Source organism: Anneissia japonica, unplaced genomic scaffold, assembly GCF_011630105.1.
Source record: "Anneissia japonica isolate Jap-2015-1 unplaced genomic scaffold, ASM1163010v1 scaffold351_len699533_cov169, whole genome shotgun sequence".
NCBI classification, from domain to species: domain Eukaryota; kingdom Metazoa; phylum Echinodermata; class Crinoidea; order Comatulida; family Comatulidae; genus Anneissia; species Anneissia japonica.
The window spans coordinates 556,802-581,039 of NW_022685600.1; the positions used below are offsets into that span (position 1 = coordinate 556,802).

Here is a 24,238-nt window from a genome sequence, read left to right on the forward strand (position 1 = left end):
TATCACATAATAATTTCAGATATTCAGCCTAATAATTGTGTGTTCCTATGAAAGAAAACATGTACAGTATGTACAGTAAAGTATTATGTTTGTAATCAATTTGTTGGTATGTACACACAACAATATCATTTTAATTAGTATAATCCCCATGTTATTGTTTGTCAGAATTTTTAATGAATGTAGAGTTGTATTAGAGAAAGCTACATAATGATGAGTTGAATAGCTTGGTGGTTAAGATGCTTGCCATCCAATCCCAGGGTCCTAGGCTCAATTCCTGTCAGTGTTGCAGGATTTTTTCTCACGACCAAAACAACTCCACTCCCTAAATCTCAAATGTTGAGATTTAGTTTGTGTATGTCGTGTGTGTATGTGTATCTTGCTGGGATTGTCACCTCAAGTAGGACAGTGATATATTCGCTATTGACAATCCTTAGCACATGTATTGTGTGCTTAAATAAATAATAAAATAAAATGGTGATTGTGCTATCATTAACATGGTGGTCATGATGATGATGATGAGCATCATTGTTGACTCTATATCACCTCTCACAGTCTGGTATCGATAATGGAAATGGAAATCGACTTGTACGCTTACTTCTTTAGCGCCACACAATTACAAATTGTCTCAAAGCCTTTGTCCAGACATTCAAATTTTATTTGACAAAAAACATGTGACATGCCCAAATATGGTCAATGATGACATCACATCACATGACCATATATAGGCACATCATGACTATATATGTTCATATATGTTTTTCGTCCAAGGAAATTTGATAGTGTTGCCAGATCTTAATACGCTCACTGCTCGGACCTCCTTTCCACACTTAGTCTACCCATTTGTACGGTATGTCAGCGCAAGCATAGATTTAATAGGATGTAAAATAGGATTTTAATAATTTTTTAGATAAATTCTCCATAAAATCTTTTTTTTTTTTTTTGTTATTCCTACAATGATAAAAAAAAATGTTCAGTAGTGAAGACATTTTGTATTCACAATTGAATACTACTTCTCAATTATAATATTGTTATTGCTGGTCGTAATCTTTGTATACATGAAACACAACCACTCACTCCTTAAGCCTTGTATGAGACTTTGTTTACGTAGAGCGTATACGTTTCTGTTATGAAAGGGATTTGTAATTAGGAATCTTTGGCCTAAATAACTAAAATGAAATATGTATAAAACAAAGAATGTACAATCTCAACCGGTTGTTTCTAGTCGTATAAGTTTCACATAATTAGTCACTAGTGTAAACTTATTTCCATCTACTGTGTGTCTTTCCACTTTGGACATTTAACAGAGACAGTTGAGACATCATTTAAATCAAAATTAAATATTATTTGAAGATAATGAAATAGAAATATTCTTTTAACTTTGTGTTTGAAGAGCTTAGTAGAGGTTGTGGCCTTATTGGGAGAGAATTCCACTTTTTTATTCTGTTATAATAAAAACTGGATTGCCCTACACCATTTAGGCGAGGAATTTGAAAGTTAAATTTACTAGAGCTGGTTTCATATTTATGGGCGGTACTTACAGTAGTTTGACGAAATGGGAATACATATATGGAATGGAAGTTCTGTAATATTTTTTTTTGTACAAGATGTAATAATTTTACCCTACTGTATTTGTAAAATTTGAAGTAGCCCACATTAATTTATATTTCACCAACATATGACCGGTTAGCTATTTCTAAAAGGAGATCCGTAGACGTCATGACTCTGGATAAGAGCATTACAGAGAATTGTTCTAGTCTGATTGTTTAAGCATTTTATATAAAAATATGATAAGAATTTCAACCTCAAGTTAGTTTTTTTTTTTTTATTGTGCTTTGCACCATTGATGATCCACTTAAAGTATTCGGCATTTTTCGTTTTGACTACGCAGCTAGTCTGCTACGAACTAAGGGAGCGTGACGGCAACGCTAAGATGCAGCTATTTGCATACTACAAGATCTGTTTTCGTTTTTTAGGTTGACATACGACGACGTAACACACGTATGTACGGAGGGGAGTTAGTCAACCAGGTGTACCAGGGAATATACTGTTCCCTTGTTTTATATTTGAAAAAGGAAATGTGAAAAAAAAACCAAACGTACAAATTTTCCATAAAAAAACTGAGTGATGGCTGTTGAGCGATTTGCTGTTGGCTAGGATTTTGGCGTAGCCTAGGCCCAGCAGGCTAGATACACCCTGACAAGGCTAGGCATAGTTTTTTTCACTAGGGCCCATTCCCAGCAGGCCTAATTCCCTGGTTTACCTAATTTTATTTTCTGATTAACTATTCATTTCTCATTTATTATATGTATGTGTATAAATAAGCCTTCATAAAACATTTAATTACTCACTTGTTTTAATTCATTATTGAACGAATGCTATTATTGCAACTCCGATAAAAAAAAAAGGCCAAACAATCCAGTGATCTGATTAGTCAATGGGTAGTCGCCACTACGCAAAATTCAGAAATTGGGGTAGTCGCAGAAGCTATCACAACGCCGATTTAGTCAGTAAGGTTTGTGAGCATGTGCAGATGTCTGTTATGCTCCATTAGTTTGTAGTAGATGCGTAGTCAAAACGAAAAATGCCTATTGTCAAGGAGACAACCATGCTATTTGACGCACGGTTTATGAACAATATTTTTGTCATTGAAAGCGACTTTAAACAAACCAGAGGAATTTTTAAGTTTCCTTCTGGTGTCCAAACAGAATGGACTCAGTATTATCTGGATGGAAGGTTCATTATTTATATATGGTATTATATTATTATCATTATTTAGATTATTATTCTGTTATTGTTAATAGCGGCCCAAATAGCAGCTACAAATTCTCACCTGTGTGTACAATAAGCTCTACAGAAGTGTTTCATTGGATCGAATACCCTGTCACTTTATAATGCCTAAAAAAAATGGTTTGTTAGCTGTTACATTGTAAATATGTAAGTGAAAGGGCAGGTGGAAAAAAGTCAAGTCAAGCTCATCAGCTTTATTTACTTATTATTTATTTACGTATTATGTAAAATCAAAATCGTGCTGGGAAAAAAAACCCTTTTAAGGAAAAAAAAACCGCCCCTCATTTGTAAGATTTTAGGGGCGGCGGATGATGGCAAACAAACCAGTTTTTTTAGGCCTAATTATTCATCAACAAAAATGGGTTTCATCCTGTTTTTCTAATTACCATACGTGTCTCCTTGAGGCCTTTTTATTGTTGAAAGTTATAGGTCAACCAATGTTTAAATTGCACTTGCACTGTAGATAAAGAAATAACACACCACTTTACCCTAATTATTATCCATTTGTAATATTTTCGCTGTATACTTAAATTAAACCAATACTTATGATCAGATGCATGCCTTATGGAGTTTCAGTATGTTTAAAATTTTATTAAAAATATTAATATTATGTATAAATTTTTTATTCTTTTATCAGATGTTGGTTTTAAAATTGGAAGGAGAGCCAATATAAACTTCCTTGTACTCCAGATTCACTATGGAAATGTAGAAGCCTTCCAACGTAAGTAAATATGAAAACTCCTGGAAAAGCTCTTATAAGTATCAGAATAGCAAGCAGTGTTGATTTGCAAAAAGTGTACTTGATTTTTTAATGCGCGTCTCCCTCTAATTTAAGGTAACTTTTGAGATCATGGTTTCCATGGTTTAGCTGCTTTGGTCTTACAATAATAAAAAATAAACATTAATTGTTAATTTGGGACAACAGGAAAGTTGTCTTTAGTTAGAGGGAGACCTGTAATACTAATTAATTTTCCTTTAATACTATACGGTAAAAGGGATTTTTTTTTTTGGTCAAATAAGTGCATGACAATATCATATCAAATCACAGATATTTTTTTCATACTCTAAAACTTGATAGTGTTGGACCGACCATGAAAGAATTGAGTGTTTTGTGGTATACGTGCTCTTTCATGTTTATGTTTTGGAAAAGGTTGAAGAACATCATTCACAACATGAAACACTAAATGTCTTTGTACATTTCTATTCAACAGATGGAAGCATTGATAACTCGGGTCTAACACTTACCTTGACAACACAGAGGTAAGAATCTTTGTATCAAAATTTTAAACTGTGTTCACATTGCATTAACTTTCAGTATGAGAATTGTTAGTTTGAGCAAAAGTAATCCAATATGAACACAGTTTTAGAAAATCTTATTTAGGAAAGTTATGCAGTTTCAATATATAATATATTATTCTCTACAGTGGCAGCATTGGGGTGGGGGGAGTGGTCAGGGGAAATTCCAACCACTCCCCCAATAGGATGGATTGTGATATGGATATGGAATTCTTGGGAAGTGTTCTCTCACCTCTGTTGTTTTTTTTTCTCCAAAAGTGACTTAAAAAGTTCTTGATTCATGTTACAATGTTAAATTTGCTGATAATACTGTATTGAATACCGGAAATGATGATAGTTGCTATCAAAAAAAGTAGACGATCTTGTTAATTGGTGCAATGATAACTACCTCCGTATAAATATAAACAAAACCAAGGAAATGATATTTGATTTTAGAAGGAAAGATTCTAGATTATTGCCACTGGGAATTGATAATGAGAGGAAATAAATGTAACTAATGAATATTAATACCTTGGTGTATGGGTTGATAATATAAGCTTTCCTGGAATAATACTGTTAAGGTGGTCTCTCAACAAGCATATCAAATTCAGCAAATCTGGTAGAATGGTGCCTTCAAGTAAATATACAGTATTAGAAGGTGATTTTGCCATGTTAGAATTTTAGGGCTTGATGTGTAAATTAAGTTTTCAAGTTATTTGTTTTTAAGTTTGTATGGTGACCCAAGTATAATTCTCATTAAACTCATATGCAATTTTTCTTTTTAATCCAATGAAATAAATATTTAACACTGTCATTATCATATCCAAGTATTTATTAGAGAATAAGTCTAATTTATATTTTTGAACCGTGGAAACCAATTATCATGATATACTGACATTTTGACATATAATAAAGTTATCTGAGTCTGAATCTGGGAAGGAGCATGAACATTGGAACAGGTCATATGCTGGGATGTAATGGCATATAACTTAGCACTCTTGTATGAATTATTTTTTCAAAATAAAAATTATATTCTGCTTAGTTTATATCATTCTATGCACTCTCTTGACAACTGAATACTGTATTTTATGTGCATTATTAAAGGGAAACTATATTGGATAATAAAATTTATGAGGAGTGTGAGAGTTCTGGTAAGTGGCATGGTTTGAAGAGGTAGTGGCATGATTAGTGGAAGAAGCAAGATTTGAGGGGAGGGTATCATATTGAGAGAGTGATGTTGAGTACAGTACCAGACTGGGGAAGAAACATCTTTTAGAGATCACAAACTGAGAAATTATAATTAATGTAGATATCATATTTTTTTTACTAGTATAGATTTATGAGATTTTAATTATTTTATTGATTATATAATTTTTGTAATAAAAGTTTTGATCACAACACAAACAAATTTCCTTACCGTGAAACTTTCAACTGTATACCACAGTCTTCCTCAGCACAATGCCTGGAATATGTGACTTAAAGGCTACAACGATTTAGGGCGTGTGATCTTACGAACTATAAAATCGGATCGTAAATCTTTGGATCTATATAATTTTTGTTTTACGTTTATATTTCTAGTCAACAGTATTTGGCAGGCATCTACTTACTCTTCTCAGGATCGATATCCATTCCTCCTCATGCTGAAAGTGAGTAGCCTAGAGTACATGTGAATAATATTTAGTGGAGGTACAGAAGAGATACCATCAAACTTCTGATTGAAGCCAAGTATAGGCCTACAGTATTCTATTTTTGTGACCTAGGCTTTATTTGCAGCCCACATTAAAATCTAATCTATAGAATGTTTTGTATTTTCCTAGATATTCATACAGATATCGCTTGCGAATACCAGCATTCGGTCCCTATCCACCCTTTTGCTTTCCGCACCCACTCCCACGATCTTGGACGTGTCATTACTGGTTATCGCATTCGTAACGGACGCTGGCAGGAGTTGGGAAAAGGCAACCCAATGTGGCCTCAGGTATGAATAGATTATAACAACAATAATCATGATGGTGAGGTGATAATAATTAAATACAAATAATAATTTTACTATAATACTAATTGTAAATATATGGAAATTATTAATGATTATTCTTTATTCAATTATATATTTTTATAATAATTAGGATTGAGTCTTTTTTAGTTTTTGTTTGCGTTAATCTTATTAGCCATCAGACTCTTCGGAGTAATAATAAATTTTTGTTATAGCTGCCACTGACCATTGTTATTTGATATGTATTCTGTTTTTGGTCAAATAAAGAATTAATATTAAATAATAATAATAGCATAAGAAATAATAATATGAATTTGTTTATCTAATTTTGAACTTTACTATATTTATTTATTATTATGTAAAAATAGGTGTCTGTTAATGGTATGATTATATATAGTTCATTTGATTTTTAATATATTTATGTGCGAAATAGTTGATTAAATTTTTGTTTATGGTATTGTTTTGTATGTGGGCAGTGTAGTATTATTGTATTCTTAACCACCATCATTATATTTTTGAATTAGTCATCTCAAGTTCTAAAGATGATGTATTTCAGTTATTAAAAGAGTTTCATAAATAACTATCTACTTTAAAGCAATCACAGACTTCAAGTTTGTAAAATGCATTTTTGTAACTGTCTTCAGAATAAAACCAAAAGACAGTAACTCCAAAAAGAGACAGAGACATTTTGAGATTCAGCGTTTCGATCTATTTGATCATTTTCAAGAACACTGATGAGAAAATCTCACCCATCCATATATGTTTACAATATTTACAGAAGTATAACAGAAAGCAAATAAAAACTGACCAATCAGATTAAAATCAAAGTTATAACTAGCCAATTAAAAACGAGGTAATTAAAAATAAGGTGTGTCTTATATTAAGTATATTACTTATTATTGTGAATAGCCTTACAATCATTCAAGAACTTCAGGTGTAGTTCGGTTTTTAAGTACCTTCGGTAAGTTGTGGTCACAATATGGACATTAGGCTCAGTGGTATGTCTTCTAATCCGACAAGTATGAGTTGTCTAAGGAAAATGTAAGACCCTAAAAAAAAAGTCATTTGTTCTTGACTTCAGACCTATTTATTTATGAGCCTACAGGTCTATGATAAATTCCCGTAGTATATTTGTCTGTTTCCGTACATCTGTAATTAGGCAAAATTTCTGTAGAAAAGGCCTAATTATGAACGTTGTGTAGTACTTGAGAAATCTGCAATCAAAGATGTCTTGCCATTCCTTATAGTAATAGGAGATCAGACTTTTTCATTGCATGATAATAATAGCCCACAGCTTCATGTACTCTAACAATCGTTTTGCCTATTAAGTGGTACACTATACCCATAATGTTGAACCCTGATTTCAGTCAGTTTTGATAAAAGCTTGTTTTAGTTTGAAGTCAAACTATTTTTGACTGCAAACTACTATACAGTAGATTTATTGTATGAGTGTATTGATTAATATTTAAGGCTATGTTCACACACACGGCGTAAGACTGGCGTGGCTTACGCCAGGCGTAAGCTAATCCGCGGATTAAAATTCCAAAGTGTTCACACAAACGGCGTTCGTTACACTAGCAATAATATATTGGCCTATCTGGTGTGGAATAGTTTTCAGTTTTAAATAATGTACGTGTTAACAGTAGTAAAATTAACAGTGCATCATGAAAACTTTTATATCTGTGAATTGTTCGAAGTGAACTTAGGCCTATATGATTATTGTATTTTAAATGAACAATTTTACTTTTGATTTTCAGCTAGCATTGTTGATGTTGCATGTTTTAATAGACAGTCTAAATGGTTAAAATATCTTACAAAACACAATCAATAAATCATATACATTATAACTAAGTAAAATGCAATAGAAAAGGAACCCCTTTACCATTCCATTTATAGAGAGCACAGAAAAGAGACCAAAGTAGCTAATATATTGCAATCGTGATTGGTCAATCTCTTGAAATGAGGTCAAATCATTCAAGCATCACTGGCGTTAGCTCAGTGGCGTTAGCTAATCTGGGGTCTGCAGGTAGCGTTAATAACGCCAAGGACGTGGCGTAGTGAGTGGCTTTAACAACGCCACTGCCTAGTTCACACACAAAGGCGTACGCTACGCCAGGCTTAAGCCAGCCTTACGCAGTGTGTGTGAACATAGCCTTAGTGGTAATATGATCTGCAAAAGTCATTATCACCTCAGTTGTGTTTTTCATTTAAGCCCATGGAATTCATTTCTTTTTTAATGGATACTCATCAAATCACACTAATGAAAATAAATCAGGAAGCATGAAGTAATGAAGTTTTTTAGTTAGAAAGTAAATAAAAATGATTTTATATTATTTTATAAAATACATCAAGAGGAAGCCTAAATTACATACTTGTTTAAGATTAAAACATAAAAATAATACTATTATAATAGTGTTAATAAATTTTACGTTAATGTTATCAAATAGTAAAATATTAAATTTTTTAAGCATAAACGAGTTAGCGCACAATTTATCTCGCCATAGTTCAATGTGAACCCGCCTTTAGTCTTAAGTGGGGTTTCAAATGCAAATTTTAAAAACATTATCCATGGAAACATATATGTCGATTATATTTTTTCACTTTGTTCTTTATTGTATTTACAAAGCTAATGTTCTTAAAGTGGCACTATATATCTCCTAGATTAGAAAAACATTATAGTTAACCCTTTCCAGTCTGCCCCATTACCATTGCCTGAGGCTGTACCAAAGCTGGGAAATTACATCATCTACACTACATGTCGGGTTTTTACTTGGGCGCAAGCATTTTATTTGGTATAAATACAGGAGGCCCTCTACAGAAATACTCCTCCATCACACTCAAAAAATCCTATAGAGAGCAGCCTATCTATAAAATAATTATCATGAAATCTATACAGGGACGTACGTACGACGCCCCTCGCTATAAAGTATGGTGGGAAGAGGGCATCGTCGCTACGCCATATGACTAGAAATACATTCTTCTAATTATATCTTATAATATTTGTACTTTAGGCATTCTATCCAATGGAGAGAGAATATGAAATTCAATATGGAGATATTCTGGCAGCAAGGTGTACATATAGTTCAACTAGGGACACTTACACTAAGGTTGGGTATGTATAACTTTCCAAGCAACAGTCTTTGCTTTCTGATTTTCTGTCAAATTAGTTTGCTTTGTTATTTTCTGCCATTTTTTATTGCTTTGCGATTTTTGATTTGTGTAATTTTATAAACAGTTATCTGCCAATTGATTTCATTTTAATCTTTTTATTAATGTTTACCACAATTCATATGAGGCATGTCATGGCGAAATGGTTAAGTTGTCACACAGGCCAGTATTGAGTAAAAATGAGCTATAAAATATGGGAGCTCAAAAAAATTCCTAAAAAATACAAATTTGTTTTTCACTATAGATCAACAGTTTAATGTCTTATTGATCATGTACTAAAGTATTAGTTCTCGAAATGGTCAACAAATTGTTTATTTAACGGGTCATTCCAGCTCAAATCAACCACCATGCCCATGTGACCCCATTTGGATTTTGCTGAAAAAAATTCTAAAAATACCTTAATTTGTCAAAAGAAAGAATCCAAAATTTCAGCTTCAATTTCCAAGCAGTTTTCATGGTATGACATTTTGAAATTGTACCGCGCCCCCTTTTTTATGCATGAAATGGCTCCTTTAACTTTGTACAGTTTTTACGAAGCTATATCTCCGGAAATAACTCATACTACTACATATACTGTATAAAAGTTTGCAAGGTAATTAGAGCAATAATGAAGGTATGATGGGGTCCCGAACATTTTTGCAGGACCATTGACCCTAAAAATACCCCCTAATTTGACTGACCGGATGACCCTGTGGATGCTTAATATTAATTACATTTCATCAATGTAAGTAGAAAGTTAAAACTTTGTTTCTTAACTCCTTCAGTGTGAACTGAATTTTTAAAAATATTTTTTTTTTCTCTTTTTAACCCTTTTCTTGTAGACCAACTGGGAAAGATGAGATGTGCAATTTTTACATGATGTATTATACGGATGCTAGTCAAGGTTTCTCTTTTGGTGAGTGCATGGAAAAAGATCCTGATCTCTTCAAGAACATTCCACCTGGTTCCGACGACCCTCCACCAGATCCAATCGGATTCAATTCAGAAATGATAGAAAGCCATGGCCATCACCATGATCCGGAAATATCCATACTAGATTACGACCACGCTCATGACCTTCCGGAGAACTCGCAGGAACATGCTGATTACCTTCGAAGCTCATTTGACGGAGCGGATTTACAGGAAACCACTCCAATGAGTAATAACGAGAATAATGCTACAGAATCAGCAAATGTAACTAATGATGAAAACTTGAGGAATTCACAGGATCTCGCCAACCAAGAGGATACACCTGCAAGTAAATCTAATGGTAAATTAAATCAACTTTAGATAATTTATTCATGGATGGATGGATTGTTTTTTCGGTGTAGTAAACACCAAGGATAACCCACGGAATTCTGAACACTTATTTTCAGTGGGCTCCTTCTGGTGGTGATTGGGCAGTACACACAGTCCCCGAGTACTTAAAAATTTTTAAGAGCACTTGGACAATTATCACAGTTTAAACACAAGAAACAAATCGAAAAATACATTAGTTTTACCTAAATGGAACAATGAATTTGGGAAACAAACATTCAAGTACCTCTTAGTTAAACTGTGGATAAACTGTGGAACTCACAGTTCAATAAATTCCTTAACTCTGCATTCCTTCAAAAATTTGATTTAAAATTACATTGTCAGATTGTTTCTTTTGTATATAATTTCTTAACTTAATTTTATTTCTTATTTTAATGTTTTAACTATTAACTGGACCTTAAGGAAGAACAATGTAAAAGTTGATTAAATATCAACAATAAAGAAAGATTTCTATCTATCTATCTAACCCCCTACTGTTCTCGGAAGAGTGTAACTGTGTTCTTTATGTGTACATGGGCCATTATGTACATAGCTACCACCAGTTCAAGTTATTGGCGATAAGCGCACCCACCACCACGAAAAAGTCGTTTTTCTTTATTTTTATTACACCCTCCGTTGCCTTTAAATCTCGAAAGGTAATTAAGATATGTATATTTCTTCCTAATTATATAAATTTGAAGCATAGCCATCCCATTTTACATTCACCAATAAAATTTTATTTTTATTTTCTCCTCTGGATGTTTTTGGCAAAGCTATTTGCTAAATAAGAAAGCAAAATGCTATTTTTATTTTTATTCCGCCCTCCTTCGATGATCCTTAAAAAAAAATAAGTACACGAAACAAGGAATAAAAAAAGTCTCGCCTATTCCCACCACCCCGGAGCATCTACTGTATCTGCTCTTTATTGTTGTTGAGACATGCGATAAAATCAATTTAATAGCACTGTACAATGGCTATGGATCTTGCTTTTAATTTCAGGTGCAGGGTTAAAACTCTGCAAAATGAAAAAAAACAAACTTTATTTTAGATGAAATCTAACTCTTTCATAGCAGCATAATATTAACTAATACTGTAGTATACATATTCATAATATATATTTTTAAAAAGGTTTTTCCCAGATTGTGTTACTGACCATATGTCATATTAAGAGGGGAATTAGATAACTTGGAGGTCAAGATGCTGGCTTTCAATCTCGGAGTCATGGGTTTAATTCAGTGTCAAAATAACTCCACTGCCAAAAACTAACATTTTGATTTAGTTTGTGTAAAGCATTATGTGTGTATGTTTGCAATTGTGTGACAGATTGTCACCTACCAGTGGGACAATCCTTGATAATAAGAATAATATTAAATAATAAAATAAAATGTATTGTTGTCATATTATATTGGTAAGGAAATGTTTATTTTGTACATGGGTGTAGGCCCAAGGCAGCACATTTTTCCCACTGAGTAGGATAAAATACCAAAAATGACCATTAAGTGTTTTTATTGGAATAGGGATTTAGTTCCGCATTCTCAGTTTTTTTGGCACACCCCCTCCCTCCCCCTGACCATTCCTTATCCCCTTCTCAGGCCAAATTCAGCCTATGACCCTTATGTATTTATGTTTTCTTACAGAGCTGCACCAGGTTAAAAATTGGCTTGGAGATGGTATTAATTTCGGCCAAGTAGCAGGCGTAGATGTCGATACCCATGGTGACGTGCATGTATTTCACAGAGCCAACAGAGTGTGGACTTCTAGGTGGGATAAATCTTGTTATCAGTTCAAGGGTTTGGGGTTTACCGAGGGAATTGACATTCATTCTTCCATGCTTATTGAAAATGGAGTCATCCTGCCAAAACCCAGGGCAGTGTTCCCCAGAAAGGAAACATGCAGGAAAATTTTGTTTGACTGTTGACTGTATAATAATGTTTTCTTCTTAAAGAACTGTATAATATTATGCAGTATTTCTGTATTAGAAAAATAATCAATTGTTAGAATGTATAACACATGTTATAGAAAGCAAAACAAATTGTTTTTAATAAATGTTTACTTTATTACTGAACAACAATTGGCACTTGATATCACCCATGTTTTGTGTAAAAATAAAAACTAGTACTTTAAATATGCACAAATTTTACTTGAGATTCATTAATATACAACTATTGTACTTTTAAACCATGCTTATCCTAGTCCTACGCTTTTAAGCCATGCTTTTTTTAAGTATAATGTTCTTTGAAACATGAGTGTGCTACAAATGGCTAATACTCAGAACATAAACATGTCTTTTATTCTTGAGTAATTTCTGTGATTCTTATAGAAAATAGAATACTGTTTGTATTTGAATAAACACCTTCCTCAAATAAAACCCTCCCCCTCAAGGCTCATTCGGAATAAACACCTTTCTCGAGGTGCTTATTAATTTTACATCAACTAATATATATATATATGCCTTCGTCAAATAGACGCCCCCCTAAAAAATGCCAGGGCATTTATCCGAATAAATACAGTGTATTTCTCCATTAAAAGAAGTGGCACTTAATTTTATTTGGGAACAGATTGAATCAGAATTTAAGTAATAAAAATTCTGAAATATCTATCTCTCTCAGCTCCTTTGACGGTGATGACAATTTTTTGGGCAAAGGTGCTATAACTAGCGATACGGTGGTAGTGCTAGACAAGGACACAGGCAAAAAGAAGCGTTCCTGGGGAGCTAATCAGTAAGTGGCTTTAACCATGGTAAACATATTATTTAAATATTGTCTATTTTAGGCCAAAAAAAATATTAAGTTTTTAGTTTTTAATTGAGAATGGAAGGGAGGGAAAAAAAGTTGTTAATATGTTATACAACTGATTTTTATAAGACACAAAAAGTGTGTTTGATGACAAATTTGGGAACTGTTGATGAGATTTCAGGTTTTAAAATCTGGGGGAGGGGAGGGGAAGGAGCGTATCTGATATTGTCTGCTGTTTATTTTTGACAGCAATAATTGTTGAAGATATGATAATTATGATGACAGTGGCAAAGACAATGATGATGATTATGATTTTGAAAGTAATAATGCTAATTATGATAATGAGAATGATGATAATGTTGATGAAGAAGTTAATGATGATAATGTTGATGAAGAAGTTAATGATGATAATGTTGATGAAGAAGTTAATGATGATAAAGTTGATGAAGAAGTTAATGATCAATAATGTTGATGAAGAAGTTAATGATCAATAATAAAGATAATGAAAAATTGTTGTGCACCGTATGCGTCCAACCGTGCACTTCAAAGCTCAAACAGCACTTTAACTTAATAATATCTTTATGATGATGATTATAAGGAAGATAATAATAATGACAATGATAGTGATGATGATGACATCGACGATACTTATTGCCATGTTAAAGAAATCACAGAATCAGAATTATTTTATCATCCATTTTTTGTTCTTCAGATTTTACATGCCACATGGCTTAACAATTGATTATGAAGGTTACATTTGGGTAACAGATGTAGCACTGCATCAGGTCTTCAAATACCCTGCAGAGGGTGGCGACAAAGCCATACTGACTCTGGGAGAGCGACTCAAGCCTGGTAAAGACAGGAAACACTTTTGCAAACCCACCGATGTTGTAGTCGAACCTGACGGTTCCTTTTTTGTTGCTGATGGTTACTGCAATTCACGTATACTGAAGTTTTCCCCTGATGGGACATTGCTTATGGAAATAGACAATGCTAATTTGAAATCAAGTAAGTATCAAAGCCAACAAGAAGGATAGTATGCTCGTATTAATTGAAAACATTCATAAGAACAATATCCACAGATCTTATTATAATATATCTGTAATAATGTGATTTGGTGACTGGGAACTAGTATGGATTGTGTGACATTTCATGGCGACAACATACATTGCCACTGTAGTATAAGAAAATGAAAATGTTATGGTATTCAAAGCAACAGCCCACTGATAAAGTGACAATTAATTGGCAAAGACATACAGTGTGAATGTTAATATAGGGTTATGCCAGCTCAAATCAACCACCATGCCCATGCAACTTCCCTCCCCCCTCCCCGCTCCCCCTCTTTTGGATTTTCCTTTTTAAAAAAATCCTAAAAATAACTTGATGTCAAAAGAAAGAATCCAAAATTTCAGCTTCAATTTCCTAACGGTTTTTAAGTTACCATCTTTTGACATTTACTGTAGATACCATGCCCCCCTTTTCATTCTGGTAATAGCTCCTTTACTCTATATGATTTTACAAAGCTATATCTTCTTTAATAACGAAGATGAAATGCTGTCTCTTATACACATCTTATTGTTGTCATATATAATGTTGATGAAGAAGTTAATGATGATAATGTTGATGAAGAAGTTAATGATGATAATGTTGATGAAGAAGTTAATGATGATAATGTTGATGAAGAAGTTAATGATGATAATGTTGATGAAGAAGTTAATGATGATAATGTTGATGAAGAAGTTAATGATGATAATGTTGATGAAGAAGTTAATGATGATAATGTTGATGAAGAAGTTAATGATGATAATGTTGATGAAGAAGTTAATGATGATAATGTTGATGAAGAAGTTAATGATGATAATGTTGATGAAGAAGTTAATGATGATAATGTTGATGAAGAAGTTAATGATGATAATGTTGATGAAGAAGTTAATGATGATAATGTTGATGAAGAAGTTAATGATGATAATGTTGATGAAGAAGTTAATGATGATAATGTTGATGAAGAAGTTAATGATGATAATGTTGATGAAGAAGTTAATGATGATAATGTTGATGAAGAAGTTAATGATGATAATGTTGATGAAGAAGTTAATGATGATAATGTTGATGAAGAAGTTAATGATGATAATGTTGATGAAGAAGTTAATGATGATAATGTTGATGAAGAAGTTAATGATGATAATGTTGATGAAGAAGTTAATGATGATAATGTTGATGAAGAAGTTAATGATGATAATGTTGATGAAGAAGTTAATGATGATAATGTTGATGAAGAAGTTAATGATCAATAATAAAGATAATGAAAAATTGTTGTGCACCGTATGCGTCCAACCGTGCACTTCAAAGCTCAAACAGCACTTTAACTTAATAATATCTTTATGATGATGATTATAAGGAAGATAATAATAATGACAATGATAGTGATGATGATGACATCGACGATACTTATTGCCATTTTAAAGAAATCACAGAATCAGAATTATTTTATCATCCATCTTTTATTCTTCAGATTTTACATGCCACATGGCTTAACAATTGATTATGAAGGTTACATTTGGGTAACAGATGTAGCACTGCATCAGGTCTTCAAATACCCTGCAGAGGGTGGCGACAAAGCCATACTGACTCTGGGAGAGCGACTCAAGCCTGGTAAAGACAGGAAACACTTTTGCAAACCCACCGATGTTGTAGTCGAACCTGACGGTTCCTTTTTTGTTGCTGATGGTTACTGCAATTCACGTATACTGAAGTTTTCCCCTGATGGGACATTGCTTATGGAAATAGACAATGCTAATTTGAAATCAAGTAAGTATCAAAGGAAAACTTTATTAGTCCTTCAAAAAGAAGGATAGTATGCTCGCATTAATTGAAAACATTCATAAGAACAATATCCACAGATCTTATTATAATATATCTGTAATAATGTGATTTGGTGACTGGGAACTAGTATGGATTGTGTGACATTTCATGGCGACAACATGCATTGCCACTGTAGTATAAGAAAATGAAAATGTTATGGTATTCAAAGCAACAGCCCACTGATAAAGTGACAATTAATTGGCAAAGACATACAGTATGAATGTTAATATAGGGTTATGCCAGCTCAAATCAACCACCATGCCCATGCAACTTCCCCCCTCCCCGCTCCCCTTCTTTTGGATTTTCCTTTTTAAAAAAATCCTAAAAATACCTTGATGTCAAAAGAAAGAATCCAAAATTTCAGCTTCAATTTCCTAACGGTTTTTAAGTTACCATCTTTTGACATTTACTGTAGATACCATGCCCCCTTTTTCATTCTGGTAATAGCTCCTTTACTCTATATGATTTTTACAAAGCTATATCTTCTTTAATAACGAAGATGAAATGTTGCAAGTTGCTACATAGACTCCTTTTTTAAAAATTGCCATTCTTATTTGGGTAGGCATGTTTTATTAGAGTGTTAACTTATATGCCCTGAAAAATCCCCCAAACTTTAAAATGTCTGGCTGATTAGAGCGAGAATGACCCTATAGTGTTGATATATACATAATATAATAATTATATTCATACATTTTAGGCTTTGGAATTCTTGTAATTTTTTGTAAACCTTGAGCTTGCATAAACGATTTTAGTGTTTCTCACACACAGTTCAAAGACATTAGAATGCTCACATATAATACAGTAAGGGGCATAGGATTAACACTTAAATTTTTCAGTGTTTGGTTAACACTGAAAAATCGCAATATTTTGTGGCTAGAATCTTTTTAAAGTATTAGAAAACCATTCTGACAATATTCACAAGTTCAATTTCCAAGCAATTTTGAATAATTTACTAGTTTTCCGATCAAAATTATTCAACATCAGTGATGTGCTTTAAAGTAGAAACAACTCACAGTCAGCAAAGCTAATAGTCTCACTTTGTTTATCATATTAGGTCATGTGACTCTGATCACTAAATCGGCCTATTTGGTACAAACAATTAGATAGTACAAAACATTTTACATTTTCTAATGACATTTAGAAACATTATGTACTGTAATGGATTGTACCACATTGAGAATTCTCTGCAACTTCAATGATAATGAATGATGGTAAACAAGATCTCTTGTTCCAAATGTTTTTCTTAAAACATTTTAAGGATAAGAAAATAATTTGCTATATTATTTGCATTACCTTCCCTTCAACAGTTATACCTGCAGTATTCCAAATTCCTCATAGCTTGACTTTGGTACATGAAAAAAACAAAGTATGTGTTGCTGATCGTGAGAACGGACGCATTTTATGTTTTGATGTTAATACTGGTGAGCTCCATAATGTCTTCCGGCCAAGTGCACATGTTTTCGCCGCAGAGTATAGTGGACGTGATGGTAAGGGAGAAAATATTTAATTATAAACATTTTTGGTTGGCAGGGAATAAATAATATTATGCATGTATTTAAACTACAGGTAGTATCTACATGTACAGTACACAATTTTATTAGGCCTACAAAGAAATAATTTGAATTTATTTTTTTCATTTTAAAACCAAATATTGTATTAAAGAACTTGTAATTATCTGTATAGTCTAGTTTTAGTTTATTTATTTGAATGTACATTTTTAAACTTTGTAAAGATTATCAAATTGTCTTTGACAAAAGACTTCTATGCCCATATTATATAATACAGTCATGATGCGCCTATATATGGTCATGACGTGATGTCGCCACGACCATATTTAGGCATGTAATGTTTTGCCAAGTAAACTTTGATAGTTTGTACAGGGCTTTTGAACAGTGGCCAGATCAATTTGACATTGCGTTCACTAGTGAATACCAAAGACTATAACTGATATAACTAAACAATCAAATCAAAAGTAAGACAGTAAAAAACCAACAACTTCTTAAACTAAAATCCCATGTTTCCTATTTAATGAATGTATAGTAATTCTCCTGTTCACTTAAAATTATACATAATGAAGGTGCATAAACAAGATTAGTCAATGGTGCATAAAATCAAAGAGTATGGAATAGCAAGGGGTCCGACTGCCCTAAAATCCTATCTCGAAATGTACTAGATGGCGCCCCTTAAAAGAACGTAATATTTGTTCGTATCGAATACATGCTCAAATTTTAAACTCTATATGAAATCTAATAGGACGTCCCCTACCTTGTGGTACTACCCTTTGTTTGTTTCATTGCATGCATGCAAAATCGGGACAGTTCCCAGATCTCTTGCTATTGTATACTTTTTAATATCTTTTTTCTTTATTCAATTTATTGCGTCTCATTAAAAACATCACAAAACCAGAATAATCATAATCAATAAAACACATGCAAAAGGATGGGACCCATCCCACTCACCCAGACTTGTCGTGACAAAATGTGTCTTGTGGTACGAAAAATGAAAGATGAGTCGGGGGTGGGGGGTGCGGTGGGGTGAGAGCTGCCGCCCTCCAACACCCCCTCCCCCGGTCAGGGAGAAAAGCACAATTTATTGGGAAGAAAACAAAATTATATGTATTTGCTACATATTCGTAGACTCGATTAAATAAATCAATTAAATAAGCCTTTGAAACCCCTCTAAATTATCAACATTTTTTGGGGCTTCAGCACCTGGACCACTTTTCAAGACCTTTTAATCTAAGCTTGATCACACCCACTTTGCTTTCCTCGGGGAAATCTGACCCCTCTTGGGGAATCAGTGTCCCCCTTCCCCCGCCGTTGACCTTGGCGCCCACCCCCTTCCCGTCGGGCAAATCCTGGTGCCACCCCTGAAATGAGTTATTGATATATTTAGATAGATGAATGTATAAGCTTTATCATGTTCCTAGTTTGAGTAAGACAGGAGTAAGATCATTTTAAAGTTCAGATGTCTACAAACATACTTAAAAGAAAATCTCTAAAGATAAACAAATATATTGGGGAAAAATCTATCGAAAAATGAACTATGTGTATTCATACACATCATCATATGCTACCAACTGTCTTTCAACATCCATGTAAAAATTGCATTAAGATCAAGCCTGAAATTTAATATAGGATAATACAATACAAGCGATGCTTTTCCAGTCAATTATTAATATTCCATAGTTTCACCATTCTGGTGTTCATTTGTTCAAAAATTGCACCGTAGACCCAAACCGAAATTTGAGCTGATGCTTTAAATGTTGTTACTTGGTGTCAGCAAAATCACCCTCGCTAGGCGCTCATTGGGCAACCTGCACCCCAAGACAAGGACTGATAAAGGTTGGAAGACCGCACATGTTTATATAGAGTGGAGCTGTTTGTCGTGGACTGGTGTTGTTTAGTTTTCAGATTTTTTTTTTCTTTAGTAATGTCTCATTAAAATGTTTACTATATTACTTATTTTTAGTTAAGTATATATTTGATGTAATCTTCAAATTATAAGTCAATAACCATACAAATAAACATGTAAAAACAACACCTTATAACCAGTCTTAGGTCTTATGAATATAAATGATATGGAATGTTCCATTATTACTAAAGGGGTGTTTAGGTTAAAATGTAGCATTATAATATATCTGTATAACAAATGGTCTTTATCAGAATAATACATCATAATTAATTAATTAATATTAATTTGTGTTATGATATTAATTTATTCACTAATTAATTTATAAATGTAATCATTATCAAAAGATTAAAATTTATTCCTTGTCTTTTTTTGCAGGTGGTATTCTTTATGCTGTGAGTGGCCCCGAACAAACAAGCTCACCCAAAGGCTTTAGTATAGGCTTTGAAGATGACTCTGTGTTGCAGACATGGTCACCTTATTCGGTATCACATCACTTATATATATAGATAAAATATTTATTATTATGTAATAATTATTATTCTCTACAAGGGGTTAGAAATTAACATATATTTACCATTTTAAAGTGAAAATATTTGAGGCATAATTTGTTTGGTATTATAAATATTTATGATTTAGGTCTCAGCCTTTTAACCACAAAGGCCAGCCACAAGTGGCTTATGAGAGACTAAACATAAACAAACAATAAAGAGAGTGGACAATGCAAAATGCAGCCAAAATAACATTCATCATCACTTCTAGTGTTCAAAGTTTTTTGTTTTTTTTTTAAATTTGCGGTCTACTAGTTGTAGCATTCGATTTTGAAACTCGAAGCAATTTAATGAATTTGTGGCAAAGACAAGCCAAACCAATCACTCGTCGCAAATCGTGTTTCACAGAAAATGGCCAAAACATGCTGTAATGTCAAATTTAAAAAAATCTATTTTATTGCACTAAACTAATCTTTACATATCTATACATCATTCTATGCTGTTATTTTCCCCATTTTCAATGTTTAAACAACACTTTTTAAGGATTTGATGATAGTTTCTGCATGAGAAATGCCTGAAATCATAAACTTTGAAGGCTGATTTCTCATATATTGTTCTTTAAACAGCTGTATGTTTAAACACTTGTAACTTCATAAGGAAATGTCTGATTTGAATGATTTTTTTACCATTTTATAGCTATTATTTTACTCTCTAACACTGTATTAATAACTCAAAATCGATTTTTGCGACGAGTGACTGGTTTTGCTTGTCTTTGCCACATTTATAAAATATAAAATATGTACAGTATGTGTTTTATATGTTGTGTATTATTTTTTTTAATACAGTATATTAATTTGGTTTACAAATTCGCACTATGAAAATTACTAAATGTCACCAATTCCCTCTCCCAACACTACCTTCCCTTTTTTTTTTAAAATACTCATTCCTATCCAAAAGCAAGTGACTTGACACTTACAGGATGGCATCAACTTTGTGATGTTCTAAAATATTAAATATGAGGTTTTGGGGAGTATTGAGTCTCCAGGAAAACAAATGTTGTATAGTGTTTGCATGACTTTAACCCTACACCATGGAATTGGAAGGCAGTCATCTTCACCACAGAGCCACACCTCCATTCTAAATGTTTGAATTGTAATCCATAAATGAATATCTTAAAAAAAATATATATATTAAGACGGTGAAAAGAGACACAGTTTACTCCAAGAAATTATAAAGTGATTTTAAAACTGTATATCTGATCATATAAACAATCCTTGACAATAATGGAACATTCTTTTATTTCTTTATTTAGGGATTTAGTCAGCCTCATGATGTTGCAGTGTCTCATGATGGCAGGTCTGTGTACGTTGCTGATCTTGGTGCTCATCTTGTTTTTAAGTTTGTGCTTGACTTGGGTATGTATTTACACCTTGCATAACTTTCTTATTTCATCAAGGGCTACATTCCTAAAATGGCATTCTGCTGTTTTTACATCCACTTATACAATGAAATCTTAAATAATTAAAATTATATATATATATATAAAATCAAAAGCAACACGGTTTTAATCTGCCTCAGTAGAAATTTATTTGATACGACATGTTTCGGGCATAGCCCATCATCAGCCCATCATCTTATGTGTGTGTGTGTGTGTATATATATATATATATATATATATAAATTCATAGTAAATATAATACAATAATCATCCATGTGTAGACCCATAAATTGCTTGGTAATCTATTAAAACGATCATTTTTGTACTAAAATGCCGGTACTGCAGGAACCCGAAATTCAGTAAAAATAGATTAATCTGATTAGCAATTTTGAGTTTCTTGCCAGATTTTATAAGGTTTAGTTTATTGTTAATTGTGCTAAGTGATTGTAGTGTATTAATTATTGAAACACATTATTAATTGATCAATCATTAATTACAGGTATTCACGAAACCGACAAGAAGAGCGCTGCTGGCTCATTACCAGGAAACACTCTTGATAATGATGCAGTCATAAACAAAAAGAACAAAAGTCCGGTGATGTCAAAAGCAGCGAACGCAGCAACTGCCATTGTCGTCTGTATCCTGATCGTGCCTATTGTCTGTATATTCATTGTAGCGATTTTTGTACGACTCCGTGACCAATGGCACGGCGGAATGGTAAAAGGATTCCCACGTTACAAGTCCACCCAGGACAGATTTAGTGTTGGTAATTTCTTCAACAAACGCAAAGGGTTTAACCCAGTAACGACAGAAGGAAGTGATCTTGAAGATGATGGTAGTTGGACCGATGGCTCAGATGTAGAGGAGTACAGTAGATTGACGGGTATCAGAGCACAAAATTTATAATTTGTATGCTCCAAGTTGGTTTTTGTATTAGATTATTATTTAGTTAGGTAGAGGAAATATATTTAGAAATTGAAAGTAAAATTATATACTTGATGTTCTGTGTATATCTTAGAATCTGTTCCGGTATATTTTTGTATTTGTGTTATCTTTGTCTAATGTATTTAAATTATTAATATAATTCTTGGTGTTTAAGATGTGAAAATAAGCTGGTCATGTGTTTTGTTTATTTTCACACTCAATCACATAGAGACCTGTATTCAAATTTTGAAATTCTATCCATTCCTCATATACCAACTTTTCTCTTAAGGGTTTGGATGGTACTTAGTTTCAGGAAATTGACACCTTTGTTCATATTTGTACTTACTGTGTATGAATATTGTCTATAAAAATGTTTAAAAATTATATTTATTTTTTATTTGTTTTCCATGTACTGTATAAATTGTAAGCTTAAAAAACCAACAGAAAAACAAGGCATTAAAAATACTCAACCAGACATAATGTACATACTGCTAATGGTCCTCAGTGGCGGATCCAGGGAGGGACTCTCATGGATGGAGGATCTATTTCACCTCAACCCCACCTGATTGAGGCTGAGGTAAACACATTTATAATTATGGCATCTCTTAGATTGAAAGTTGGAATATCATTTTCTTGAAAGTTTACACCCCCCCCCCCCGAATCTGCCACTGGCCATATTTCTGCTTATCTAATCCAGAACCGGGGCCTAGATTATCAGATAAATTTCCCATAATAATGGACACAGCCGCAAAGGGATTAAAAATAAAGCTTTTTACCGATAAAGCAGTGGGAAAACACAAGGATTTAAAACAGACGTTGGCTATTATTATTATTGAATGGGGAAAGACAAATATAAAAGAAATCTCAGCGATAAAACTACGGTGATGATGTCTAGTCTGCACTAGTCCTAACACGACCAAGGTAAAAACCGCTCATCGTTGTGGCTTAGGCATCTAAAACAGTCAACCTACAGTACTTAGATTAACAGTTATATAAAGTATACTTACAGTATATTAAATTATTCTTTAGTCTGATTATGGAAATATATTAATTATTTAAAAGGTAGCAAATCATGTTCTTAATGTAGGTTCGTGTAAATTTGAATAGCATTCATTTGAGACACATTTGTTACAATGAGATGAGCTGTATAATTTTAATTAAATCAATAAAACATAGGACACTAGAATATTCATATTAATTTATGTGACAGATATGAAACTAGCTGTCACATACACAGCAATTGTCTTCATGTTCAAATGAAAGATATAAGTTTTACAATCAATTGACTTGATGCAAAAATTCAATCATTTAAAAACAATACCATACATAATATATAAAAGACACCATTAAAGATATCAAAATCTACTGCTATCACATCCGAAGGCTATACATAATAAAACATACAGATTATTAAAATCTTTAGCATCTGCCACTGGTATTATAGGCAATTTTTATTTTTGAAATATTACTATTAAACCTTTAATTTGGAGGAATTTGTTTAAAACACAATTACGATTTTGTTTTTTGGGTTTCAAGTTATATACTGTACATTTATTATGTTTGTCCATTTTTTGTTTTCAATGGTATAAAAGTTATGAGCAACTTGGCACCCAGGTCACATATTGTAATTTTTAGGCCTTTCATGTTTTTTAGGTTTTTATTTTTAGGGATAAATAAGAAATAAGGGAAGAAATAAAGGAAACAATGAGAAGAACAACGATATTTTTATGTTTTGAAATAATTTGGTACATTCAAAGTGAAATATATTTGAGGAAAATGTGCTTTATGATGTATATTTATGGATGTTTCCAAAAAAAAAGTCAAAATGTTCTGTAAATTTCGCCAACAGGCGTTTTAAACAGTTATGAGCAAGTGGGCA

General features: G+C 32.8%; 1 protein-coding gene and 1 non-coding gene across 2 annotated transcripts in view; one reads left to right on the top strand and one right to left on the bottom strand.

Annotated features, from left to right (window-relative positions):
- LOC117111663 (peptidyl-glycine alpha-amidating monooxygenase B-like) overlaps nt 1–24,238 on the top strand; it is a 63,866-nt gene that overhangs the window by 36,921 nt on the left and 2,707 nt on the right. The window contains exons 6-18 of the mRNA XM_033254639.1: nt 3,425–3,508; nt 3,999–4,047; nt 5,641–5,708; nt 5,880–6,040; nt 9,067–9,167; nt 10,045–10,472; nt 12,136–12,259; nt 13,108–13,218; nt 13,946–14,241; nt 17,403–17,582; nt 19,885–19,991; nt 21,310–21,412; nt 21,935–24,178. Coding sequence (XP_033110530.1) covers nt 3,425–3,508; nt 3,999–4,047; nt 5,641–5,708; nt 5,880–6,040; nt 9,067–9,167; nt 10,045–10,472; nt 12,136–12,259; nt 13,108–13,218; nt 13,946–14,241; nt 17,403–17,582; nt 19,885–19,991; nt 21,310–21,412; nt 21,935–22,341 — 2,219 coding nt within the window. The 3' untranslated portion in view covers nt 22,342–24,178. The remainder of the gene's footprint in view (nt 1–3,424; nt 3,509–3,998; nt 4,048–5,640; nt 5,709–5,879; nt 6,041–9,066; nt 9,168–10,044; nt 10,473–12,135; nt 12,260–13,107; nt 13,219–13,945; nt 14,242–17,402; nt 17,583–19,884; nt 19,992–21,309; nt 21,413–21,934; nt 24,179–24,238) is intronic.
- LOC117111701 lies at nt 19,305–19,434 on the bottom strand. Its single transcript, XR_004445901.1, has one exon. It is a non-coding gene; the product is annotated as a U4atac minor spliceosomal RNA (small nuclear RNA).